The 12,974-nt window shown below is 38.2% G+C and overlaps 1 protein-coding gene across 6 annotated transcripts in view; it reads left to right on the top strand.

The window, feature by feature from the left end:
• The window catches only part of TLK2 (tousled like kinase 2), a 107,471-nt gene that overhangs the window by 43,219 nt on the left and 51,278 nt on the right, over positions 1 to 12,974 (top strand). For all 6 annotated transcript variants that reach the window (XM_048225399.2, XM_026512541.4, XM_026512540.4 and 3 more), the window contains one exon: positions 6,906 to 7,073. In XM_048225399.2, coding sequence (XP_048081356.1) covers positions 6,906 to 7,073 — 168 coding nt within the window. The remainder of the gene's footprint in view (positions 1 to 6,905; positions 7,074 to 12,974) is intronic.

Here is a 12,974-nt window from a genome sequence, read left to right as displayed (position 1 = left end):
GCCCCACAATACGGTTACCTGCTCCAGATGTCACCGGTGCCAAGATTGCCGCTCTCTGAGCTAGCTAGCAAATACGGGATTTTCGTGTGAATTTATTTGTGTGTCTTGAGATAATTTCTTGATACCATACAAGATCTTTATACTCAAGAGTGTGTCCTGGCCGCTGATGCCTCAGGTATTGCTTTGGGATCTTGGAGAAAAGGGGTCCCCCTGAGATCAGTGTTTGTGCTAGGTCTCTTTTTAGGAGCGTTGTTTGACTCTGCTGCCTCAGCAGAGTTGGGTAGCAGTGCTTTTTTCCGAAGTGATTGAGTCTTCTGCATTAAAGTACGGAGAAAGCGCCTCTTCCCCTCTTCTGTCTCATAAAGTCATGCATTCATTAGGGTGACTACGGTTATTAAAGCACTTAGGAGAATGCATTCGACTCGAAAATGTGGCTGTTATTTGGTCATCCTTGTATTTAAACATGTTAGAAATATTTGATGTGTAGAACTGGTTAGGTTGAGGTTTTTTAGGTAACTGTCGAGGAGGCTTATGTCTTTATTTTTCTTAACATTTATTTATTTATTCATTCAGTCATTCAGTTAAAGAAATTTTTGTTAAGTAACCTCTATACCCAAAGTGGGGCTCAAACTTACAACCCCAGAAATCAAGAGTCGTGTGCTCCACTGACTGAGCCGGCCAGGTGCCCCTATTTTTCTTAACTTTTAAGCCAATTAAAGTGTTTAAAATATTCCAACACAAGAAAGAAATTTTACCAGCTCCCTTTCCGCAAACCCCCTATGCTCTCTGCCAGTTATTACCTCCCTCCCTGCCATTGGGGATAGGCACTATCCTGACTTCTAACAGCATAGATGGGTTTTTTTCTGTTTTTGTACTTTGTATGAAAGGAGTCATACAATATATAATCTTATGTCTGGCTTCTTTCATTCAACATTTCTTCTATGAGATGCATCCATATTGTTGTATGTTGTTGTAGATCATTCACGGTCATTGGTGTGTGGTATAATTTTAATATTTTTATTTAATAATTTTTAACTATATGGTTAATATGTTGCCCATCTTCTTCCACTAGAATGTTAATCCCATGAGAGCAGGGACTTTGCTTTATTGTTTATTGCTGTTTCCATCTCTTAGTACTTACTACATAAAGATATATATTTTTTTCTTTTTCCTCGTCTTGACATGAAGAGATAATATCTTACTCAGTTTTCAATCTCTAATACCCAAAACAGTGCTTGGCACAAACAGTAGGTGTTCAGAACTGTTGAAAGGAAGAATCAATGGATAAAGAATTACTTTAGCTTTTTTCCCCTAAGTGGTTCTTTTGTATTTTTTGTTGAAAACAAAAAAGGACCTAAAACACGAGCCTTTGAATGCAGGAGTTTGGTAAACTGCAGCCCACAGCTGGAAAGCTAAGAGCGACTTTTAGATTTTTAGAGTTGTAGAGACAAAGAAGAATATATCGCAGACATGATATGTGGCCTAAAAAGCCTGAAATATTTGTCTGCCCTTCACAAAAAAACGTTTCCAGGAAATCATTATAAAGTTAACTGCATGTAATCATTACTTAGGTCAAGAAGTAAAATATTTCCAGTACCCTGGAAACCTGTGTGCTCTTCTCTGATTACAACTCTCTCCCTCTACCCTGGAAACAACCACTGTTCTAATTTTTGTGATTATAATTTGCTATTTCTTACAGTTTGACCATGTATGCATCCCTGAACAAAATAGTTTCATTTTGTCATTAAGTCAATTTTGTTAATCGTGGCATTTAGTCACAGTGTTTAAATTTTCTGTATTCTGGTTTTGGGCTGTTTGTTCTAGCAGTTACTAAGAGAGCTGTATTCGTATCTCTCATGGTTGTGGGAGTTGTTTGTTTCTTCTTGTATTTATATTTTTGCTTTGTACATTATTAAGTGACTCTCTTCATCTCTTGCAATACTTTTTGCTCTAAATGCATTAAATCTGATATTCAGTATATCCGAACCATTGTATGGCATAGGTATTTCCATTTTTATACTATCAACTTGTCATTATTATGTTTTTAATATACCTGAAGAATATATTGTTGAATTTTTTCTTTATTTAGTCTGAAGTATTTTTTTAACTTTAGCATTTATTTTATTTGCATTTAATTTAATTATCATTATATTGGGTTTAAATACACCATCTTTTAATGTGTTTTCCACTTATCCTGCATATTCTCTGTCCCTTTTTCTTTCATTTCTTGCCTTTATTTGGGTTGGGTTTTTTGGGGGGGTGGTGGGAATCCTTTCGTATTCTCATCCTCTGCTCGTAGCTAGGTCCTGTTCCATGTTCTCTTAGAGATTGCCACATGTATCTTCAGTGTGCCTAGGTTTGGTGTTAAGAGTGTCTTTATCCTCCTCTCAGAGAAAGGATGATGTCAGAACATTAACTCCATTTACTTGCTGCTAACTTGGTGGTGGTGGTATATGTTTGTATTTTGTTTTGTTTTGTTTTTTTTAGCCTCATACAACATTATTATTTTATGCCGCCAGTGTTCATTTACATCTTTCTTTGTACTTTTTTCCTTTTTGCATCTTACACCTTCCACCTAGGGTCACTTTCCCTTTGCTTGAAGTACCCCTTTAGTATTCTTTTATATGTATCTGCTGGGGAGTTAACTTTCTAGGTTTTTGTTGGCTTAAATAACTTTATTTTGCTTTTATTCTTGAAAGGTGTTTTTGCTGTGTATGTTAGTTTGGCTTCCCCCCCCCCCCCCTCTTAACAGTTGAATGTATTATTACCATCTTCTGGCTCCCATTATTACTATTGAAAAAAACAATTTTCATTTACTTCTTATTTCTATGAAAGTATCTGTGCCTTTTTTCCCCTGGCTGCTTTAAAAATCTTTATCCGTGGTGTTCTGTAGTTTCACTATGATGCGTTCTTTTAATGCTCTTGCTTGTGATTTGTTGGGCTTCCTTGTTGGGTCTTGTACCGGTTCTGGATAATTATTAGCCATTGTCTCTTCAAATATTATTTCTGTCCTGTTTCTTTTTCTTCTTCCTGTGAAATTCCAATTAATTGTATGTTAGACCATCTCACCTTATCATCTTGCCTTTTAACTTCTTTTTTCTATTTTCTTTTTGTCTCCATCTGCTCCATTCTGGATAGTTTCTTGCCTTTCAGTTCCCAGATTCTCTGTTTTGTTGTATCTAACTTGCTGTTAACTCCACTGAATTCTTAATTTTTGTTATTTTATGTTCCCTGCTGGTATTTTCAAGCTCATCTTCTCTTATTATTTTTTGTAGTCTAGTAGACCTTGTTTTATAATCTGTATTTGATAATTCTGGCATTTGAAGCTTTTATGAATCTGTTTGTTGTCTCTTGTATGAATCTATTTGTTACTCCTAGCTGTTGCTCCAGGCTTTATTTCTTTTATGCTTTGTATTTTTTTTCTTTTTTTTTTTTTGACTGTGTGCTGCTCATTGTTCCTGAAAAATAGTTTGTGAAATTTCTTTGAGATCTAAGACAAAGATGTGTTCCTCCAGGGAAAATTTTTATTTGCTTTTTCAAGTGCCTAGAGATTTCACCCATCCAGTACTACTTTCAGCTACTGAATTTGTGGCTTGCATTTTGTTTGTTTGATTTCTTTTGTTTGTTTGTTTCATCTACCCATTCAGTATTGATCTGGATTGTGTTAACATTTCTCAGGGGAGCTCCTGCCTCCTGCATTGCCAAGGCAACTTCCTTGTAGTTCCCTGAGGGTGGAGGAAATTTTTCTTCTGGTTTACATTTTCCCTGAGAATGTAATCCTTTGGAAGCCCTAGAAGCTTGAAGTGTGAAGGGTTTCCAGTTGAACTCCCTGCCCCCAGTTGGACTTTGTTTGGCCTTTGATTATCTGCTTGGCACCATGTACCCTGGAAATGGAAATTCAGGATCAGCAGGTACCCTTAGGGCAAATGTGACTTTGGTGCTTCATTTATGTGTCTTGTGTTCCTAATTTCCCTTAGATTTTGCCCTGGCAGATCCCTACTATTTTATCAACTCTCCAGTGCTTTTAATATCTTTTTCCCCGTATTTTGCCTTATTTTTATGATTATTTTCTAAGGGAAGGTTAGTTCAAACATCCTAACCTGCCGTGTTTCCAGAAATACTCTAAAATCTTTCAGCCCTTGGCAAATATTTATTGAGTACATAACAGAATGATTAATTTTAGTATTGCGGCTTCAGAGATACACTCTCCCAAGTAGTGCAGATATTGTTGTGATTGGGTATCACGAGTGCTTTGGAGCCTGAATTTAAATAATTGCATTTGGTTGGGGTAGGAGTGTTGGTCTCAAGGAGGTAGATTCTACTTACAGATTAAAAAGTTAAATTCCTTTGTCGGGATCATTTTGGTTTATTTTACTTTTATTTTCTAAAATGAAAATGTTAAGTAGTTTTTCCTGATGAAGGAATACATGCTGACTATGAAAGTCCAACAATTCAGAAGTGGTAAAATAGAAAGTCTTCTCCAGAAGAACTATTATTAAAGAGTTTAGTGGACATAAATGTATACATGTATGTTCATGTAATTGACTTCCTCATTTCTGTTGCTTATTTATTTAACCAATATCCTGTAAACATTTTTATATCCTATAAATAGTGCTGTGATGAATGTCCTTTTTTATATATGTGTACTTAGGCATTTCTTTTCCTTTGGATAAATTTCCAAACTATAATTCCTGGTCAAAGAATATACTTACTTTAAAATGTCATCCCATAATTGCTAGCAGATTATCAGCAGTTTGTGGGTCCCAGTTTCTGCATACTGTCCTCTTAATACTAAAGTTTAGTGTAGTAGTCTTTGTCAGTGAGAAGAATACCTTGTTTTACCTTGCATTTCTTCATTAGTGATGTTAAACGTCTTTTCATTAGTTTAATGGCCTGTTGGATTTCTCTTTTCATGCGTATATAGGCTCTTTGCCATTGATTTATTGGAGTATTTGGGTTTTTTCTTCCTGATGAGTAGGAACACATTATTTTTTAGGATTGTTAACTCATTGTCATTTATATGGTAAACATTTTTGCCTGTTTGTAATTTTGTCTTTAAACTTTGTGTTGACTTTTGCCATTTGGGTAAAAAAAATTTGGAGTCAAATTTATCAGTGTTTTTCCTTTATGTCTTACTGGTTTTGTGTTATTCTAAGATGTTCCTATATGGTTTGCATTTTTAATGTCATGTTTAAAAAGTCCTTCACCACTAGGAAGTCATAAAAGTACTTGTTTATATTTTCTTATGATTTTTATGTATAAGGAAGCAGTCTACTTTTCCCTTTTTTCTAATACCTATGCAAATATCCTGCCGTCTTTTTAAAAAGTTCCCACTAATCTGAAATACACTTTAATCGCAAATTGTATATCTGTATTATATGGGTCTGTTTCTTGAGTTTTTTATTCTGTGCCACTAATTGATTGGTCTGTTCATGTACCAGTATTATACTGATAGAGTTATGTTGTTTTGTAGCATGTTTGAATAACTAGTCAAGTTTCCCTGCTCTTCTTTATCAAAACTTATGTGGCTAATCTTGATTATTTTTCCAAGTGAACCTCAGAATTAATGTGTGAAATTCCACAAAAACAACCCCCCAAAAGAAAGCAAGAGTTAACCTCTGTGATCGCTACACCACCATAACACTCTCTCTTGCAGAAAAAAAAGAAAAAAAAGAAAAACAAAAGTAAACAAAAAGCCTTAAGCATTGGCTTTTAGAAAGATTTGACATCTATAAAATTTGAATGCAGGAGCGTGGTATCACTGTGTAGGTCATGTTTTACACCTGTCAGTGAAGCTGTGGTTTTTCTTTATATGTAACGCTCATATTTCTTAAGTTTATTTCTAAACTTATTTCTATTTTATAGATTTTTGAAGAGTTTGAATCTGTTTTTTCTTCCATTACATATTCTGATACTAATTATTTGTTTATGGGGTAGCAATTGATTTTTGTATATTTATTTTAAATTCAGCCATCTTACTGAACTCTTGTTGTTTTGCTTAGTTTCCTTTGTGAATAGTTATATCATCCAAAAATGACACTTTCCAGTCTTTAATATTTTCCAGTGTTTATGCCTCATTTTCCCCCCTTATCACATTGGCTAAACCGTCTATAATAATGTTGAGATATTTGTGATATTAGCATGTTATCCCGTCTAGTTTTCCTAACCTTGATGGAAGTGTCTGTGGTACGGCACCATTAATTTATGTTGATTTCTGAAAAAATACTCTGTCATATTAAAGATGGATACTTCCAATGTTATTTGTTCTTGTTTTTTAAAAGTTGCCCAACAATGTGCAAATCCTTTTTGGCACCTAAAGGGAAGAATCTTGATTCTCCTTCCCCTACCATTAACGTAATGAATTATATCAGTAGATTTGCTAATAATGAACCATTTTTACATTTCTTGAATAAACCATACATAATTGTGTTATATTATTCTTTTAGTGTTCTATGGAGCTTGTTTTGCTTGTATTTATTTTTGATTTTTGCATCTAAGTATAGTGTGGTGAGGATAGAATTGAGAGTGAAACTCTGCCTGTAAATTAGGGGACAACTGTCTTAATCTTCATTTACCTACAGGATAGAAATAACATTTCTTTTGTAGGTTTGAGGGTATTTTGAAGTTGATTTGTTGAAGTCTACAAAGTAAACTGCAAATGCAGTTATGCAAATAAAGAGCAATTAAAATGTAATTTTACAGAGTTCGAGTGAGATATTAACTCAGATTTATAGATAGGTTACAGTCCAGTGATACTGTTGTTATGCTTTCCACATTTGTTTTCAGAGAAGGTGTTTTTCAAAATACTCTTATTTTCGATAACTGTGTTTTAATCTGTTATATGTTTTGGCAGTTTCAGGTCTTCTTTCTCATGTAATTTGTGTGTTCTGTTTAATGTTTTCCAGCGGCGAGTAGAACAGCCCCTCTATGGCTTAGATGGCAGCGCTGCAAAGGACGTGTCAGAGGAGCAGTCCGCTCTGCCCACCCTGATGTCCGTGATGCTCGCAAAACCTCGGCTGGACACGGAGCAGCTGGCACAGAGGGGAGCTGGCCTCTGCTTCACTTTCGTTTCGGTGAGTACCGTGGCTGAGTGGATGGCAGATCCTTGTTGCCCTGTAGCTCCCTTGGTACAAGGGGCTGAGAGAGACTGCTTTCCTAAAGTCCGAGCACAGCAGGAGCGCCTGGGTGGCTCAGTTGTTGGGCATCCGACTCTTGGTTTTGGCTCAGGTCATGATCTCTGGGTCGTGGGATCAAGCCCCATGTTGGGCTTTGAAGCTCAGTGCTCAGTCTGCTTGTGTCCCCCCCCCCCCCCATACTTACGTGCTCTCTTGCTCTCTCAGATAAATAAATAAAATCTTTTTTTTTTTTTAAGAAGCAAATAAACTTAAAAAAAAGAAAGAAAATGTGGTTTTAGGTTGACAGAGAAGTAAAGAAGGTACAGATCGAATTCCATTACAGCCAAAGTACGTGTCTAATTAAAAAAAAACAAAAACAAACCTTCCAAACTCCAGGCATCACTTATTTGAAGCAGTATTCAGGTCAGTAAAATTTTAGCATGTAGGCAGGCATTCTGTAGCATGTTTGCCAGTCATTTTCCCTCTGTGGTATTTGGGTGACCTGTATGCTTGCCTTTCTCACCTCTTCACAGTTACTTTTTCCAGGAATATTTGGCTACTGGTTGGCCGTTTTCATCTTGCTTCTTTCTCTCTCCTTAAAGAACCAAGAATTTGAGTACTATGAAAATTGACCCTACCTGTATTTGCCAAATTATAATGCAGTTTGACTCAAAAGTTATTTTTTTTTTATTTCTGTGCCCGACTATGGATGGTGTGAAGCAAAAGAAAGCCCCATTTCCCTATTCCATTTTTAGGGGCCTCTTTCAGAGCTGATATCACCAATGATCCAAATATTTTTCTCTTCTGCTGGTCCATTTTCCTCACTTACAACCTAAATTTCCTCTTTATTTGCTTTGTGGATTCTGAGTCATTAATCCACATGCAGTTGTGTATTAAAGGCCATGAGAATGGTGGGTGCCTTAAGGAAAGGAAATGAAAATTTTGAAATAATTAGATAGGGAACCATTGTGCACTGTTTGGAATACTTTCTTACAGTTAATTGCTTTTCCTCAAGAAAATATTACAACTTTTAAATTTACAGAATTTTTTAATCATCAAAGGAATTTTTTTGTGTGTGAAGGCAGTATAATTTTATCCGTGGGTGGCAAAAGAAACACAACATAAAATGGGAGAATTGACCAATATAATCCTGTGGGTGGGCCTGACAGCAGTATGCCATAGTTGGTATGAGAATGTCATGGTTCTCTATAGTATTGTTCTAGAGAATGTGTCTGTCTGTGTGTGTACGTATGAATTACATTGTGTGTTTACTATTCACTGACTATTAAATCTTCATCTCAGATCTAACTTTCTCAGGCAAAACCTTGGATAATCAGAGGTTTATTTGTCCTTATATTCTTTTATTGCCTTAAAAGCTATCTCCATTTCCCTTGAGGGGAGTTCCCTTTGTTCATTGCACAAATACTTACTGAATGCCCACTATATGACAGGCATATGGTTAAGTACACAGGAGGGGTGCCTGGGTGGCTCAGTCGGTTAAGTGTCTGCCTTCGGCTCAGATCATGATCTTGGGGTCCTGGGATTGAGCCCCACATTGGGCTCCCTGCTCAGCAAGGAGTCTGCTTCTCTCTCTCCCTCCCACCCTCCCTCCCTCTCTCTCTCTCACTGTCTCAAATAAATAAATAAAATCTTAAAAAAAAAAAAAAAAAAGCACACAGGATTTTGATCAGCAAAACTCAGTCCCCTAATGTGAGCAAGACTTCCATAAAAGGTATGGGCATGCAGGCTGGGGTTGGGTGACTGAGCAGGATAACCACCTGCTCAGTCCTATCAGCTAGTACACTCAGGCTGTCAGAGGAGTTGCAGATGCTACAGCCGGATTGTTCTCATGTAGAAGAGAGATGGCAGAGAAGAGTAAGAAAATGATCGTCCTGTCATTGAAAGAGTATGAAAAGGGGCACCTGGGTGGCACAGCGGTTAAGCATCTGCCTTCGGCTCAGGGCGTGATCCCGGCGTTCCGGGATCGAGTCCCACATCGGGCTCCTCGGCTGGGAGCCTGCTTCTTCCTCTCCCTCTCCCCTGCTGTGTTCCCTCTCTCGCTGGTTGTCTCTCTGTCACATAAATAAATAAAATCTTAAAAAAAAAAAAAAAGAAAAGAAAGTATGAAAAGAAAGGCCTAAATGGTTTGGTACAGTTCTGAATCTCTTTGCTTCTCTGTAGTTCCAGCCAGGGTATAAGCTTAGTAATACAGAGAAAGAAGAAGGCAAAAGGGAAATGCTGTGAGTCAATAAAGATAAGCAGTTTCCAAAAAGATAGGCAAAGGCTATGAGCAGACAGTTTTACAGGGGAAAAAGACAAATGACTAATAATATGAAAAATGCTTACCGTCAGCCATGGAGAAATGCCGAACATAACCAGGTAACACTTTTGACCTATCAAAGTGTCAAGGACAGATACGTTTGATAATCCTCAGTGTAGGTTACAGTTTAGACACACATGCAAGTTTTATACTGACTCTGAATTGGTACAGTCACTTGGACAAGTCGGTAATGTATCTGAGTGTTAAATATATGTATCCTGGAGTCCAGAAACTCCATTCCAGTAAAACTATACAAAGATGTTTATTGTATTGTTTATAATTACAGAAATTGGAAGCATTTTCCCTTCACCACTGTTTCAGAGGAGCTTGGAATGAGGGTATCTATGACCTCCACACTGCTAACCCCAGGGATCGTTCTCAGAACTTATCTGTCCCGCGTGATTCATAAGCCACAGTTGATGACTCCCTTCTCCAAGCACATGCTCTTCTCTTGGCTTCCATTCTTTTGGTTCTTCCTCATTTCCCAGACCACGAAACAGTGGAGTGCCCCAGGGCTCAGGCTTCAGACTTTTGTCTACCTTTATTCTCTACGTAATCTCATTTAGTTTCTTTGCTTTAATTATCACCCATATGCAGAGCTTTTCCAAGTTTGTATCTCCAGCCCAGAACCCTGCCCTGAATTCCAAACCTATGTAGTCAGGTGCCACTAGTCTTTTCTTTGTCTTTTTTATTTTATTTTATTTTATTTTATTTTATTTTATTTTATTTATTTGACAGAGAGATAGTAGGCATACAAGCAGGGGAAGCAGCAGAGAGAGGGAGAGGCAGGCCCCCCACTGAGCAGAGAGACCAACGTAGGGTTCCATCCCAGGAACCTGGGATCCTGACCTGAGCCAAAGGCAGAGGCTTAGCTGACAGATCCACTCAGGCGCCCCTCTTTATGTCTAATAAGCATATCAAATCTAGTATGTCCAAAACTGAATTCTTTATTCTGTCCCCCTGCTCCAAACCCATTTCTTCCAAGGCCTTCCACATCTCAGTAACGGTCAACTCTCCTTCAAATTGTTTAAAAACCATGGAGTCATGCTTGTCTCTTCTCTTTATTTTATATCCCCGTTACAAATCCATCAGCAAATTACTTACTGTTGAGAATATGTTCAGAATCCTACCACTTCTAATCCCTTCACTACTGCTACTTCAGCTAAACCATGGTCTCCCGCTGAAGTTATGGTACTAGCCTCCCAGCTGGATTCTTTTCTCCGGCCTTTGTTTCCTTTTAATCTGTTCTCAACAGATCAGAGTGATTCAGTCACACCTGCTCAAAGGTGCTGAAAATGGCACATAAAGCCCTTGCATGGGCTGTTTCTTCCCATTGTACCATCTCTTACCACCCTCTCCCTTCTCTACCGGATTCCATCCACACTGGCTACCTTGCCTTCTCAAAGGTACCTGGCATGTTCTTACCTCAGGCCCTTTGCACTTGGTGTTGCCTTAACATTCTTCTCCCCCATAGTAAGTAAGCATGCCCTGCTCCCTCTCAGTCTCTAGTCTCTACCTCAGTTTACCCTATTAGAAAGGCATACCGTAGTTAACTGTAGGAAAGAGCAACTCCTCCCTGCCCACCCCACACAGAGCCTAGCTGCTGTGTCCTACTTTGTTTTTCTCCTTAGTCTTATCACCAGCTGACCTGCTATAATTTACTTCTTTGTCTGACTCTTCCCCCCCTCCCCCACTGGAATATAAACTCCATCAGGTCAAGGACTTTGCTTTGTTCACTTTTGTATCTCCAATGCCAGAACAGGATCTACCCTGACACACGCCCGGGGTAATGGGGCAATTCTGTGTTGCATGAATTGATAAAGGCATCCTTCATAAAGGTCTAGAGGAATGCTACACAGTTGACAGAAGTAGTGAGATAGGTGTATATATAGGGTTTTGGGGTTTTTTTTTAAGATTTTATTTAAGAGAGAGTGAGTTTGCATGGGGTGGGGGGGGAGGGGTGTTGGTAAGAGAATGAAGGAGAAGCAGACTCCCCACTGAGCAGGAAGCCTGATACAGGGCAGGATCCCAGAACCGGGAGATCATGACCTAAGCCGAAGGCAGATGCTTAAGCAACTGAGCCACCCAGGTGCCCCAAGGTATCTATAGCTGACCCTTGAACAACACGGGGGTTGGGGCACCAACACCTCCGGTTCAGTCAAAAATCATGCAGTGTAATTTTTGATTGCGTAGAACTTAACTATTAATAGCCTTCTGTTGACCAGAAACCTTACTGAAAACACAAACAGCTGGTCAACCATATTTTGTATGTTACTTGTATTGTATATGGGTATTCTTAAAGTGAGCTAGAAAAAAAATGTTACTAAGAAAATCATAGGTCGCTTGGGTGGCTCAGTTGGTGAAGCGTCTGCCTTCGGCTCAGGTCATGATCCCAGGGTCCTGGAATAGCCCACTATCAGGATCCCTGCTCACTGGGGAGTCTGCTTCTCCCTCTCCCTCTGCCCCTACCCCCCACTTGTGCTCTCTCTCTCAAATAAATAAAAATAAAATCTTTAAAAAAAGTCATAGGAGAGGGGTGCCTGGGTGGCTCAGTCAGTTAAGTGTCTGACTTCAGCTCAGATCATGATCTCAGGATCCTGGGATCAACCTCAGCTTCGAGCTCTGCACTCAGCTGGGAGTCTGCTCGTCCCACTCTCTCTGGCTTTGCCCCTTCCCCTCCCACGTCCGCACCTTCTCTCTCTCTCTCTCTCTCTCAAATAAAATCTTTAAAAAAAGAAAATCATAGAAGAAAATACATTTACAATACTGTACTTACCAAAAAAAATGCACATATAAGTGCACCTGGGCAGTTCAAACCCCTGTTATTCCAGGGTCAATTGTTTATGCTAGCAGTGAAAGATGTCTCGATATGAGTTGATAAATAAAAGTAGCAGGTGGCAGAATATTTTGAGTTTGATACTTTAAATGTTTAAAATCATATTGTTAACATAATTTTATATGGCACTTTTTGAGGGTAAGGAGGGGCAGAGGGAGAATCTTCAGCAGGCTCCACGCCGAGCTAAATTGTAAAAATAGTACATGGATATGGCCCACAAAAAATTAAAGTGTTGGAGAAGAGTGAAAGTCTTTTCCTTTGCACCTGTCAGACAGAGATGTAACCACTATTCACAGTTTTAGATTTTCTACCGATTTACCATTTTAACTTCAAGTAATGTACCTCTTATTTAATTAACTTTAAGTAAGATCTCTCTGCTCCCCGTTACAGGAGATGAGTTTAACATACTCAAACTATCATCCAGCTGCTTTCTTATCTTTCAGTTTTTTAGTTTTTGTCACATTGTATGTGTGTAATATTGGGTTTTTTTATTTTAACTATATATTTTATTTTATTTTATTTTAACTAATTTTCTGTTTTATAAATTATTCTAAAACTTGCAAACACATAAGGAGCATTTATTATGGTTTCATATTAGGCAGAGCAAAACTCCCAAGTGATCTTACTGGATTCATGAAAAACCCATCCTCGTTGATCAGTTTTGATCCACTGAGACAATTCTACTTGTCAGGGGCTTTGGATC

The sequence above is a fragment of the Ursus arctos genome, unplaced genomic scaffold (genome assembly GCF_023065955.2).
Source record: "Ursus arctos isolate Adak ecotype North America unplaced genomic scaffold, UrsArc2.0 scaffold_24, whole genome shotgun sequence".
NCBI classification, from domain to species: Eukaryota; Metazoa; Chordata; class Mammalia; order Carnivora; family Ursidae; genus Ursus; species Ursus arctos.
The sequence above is the reverse complement of the archived record's forward strand: the minus strand, read 5'-3'. Positions and strand labels throughout refer to the sequence as shown.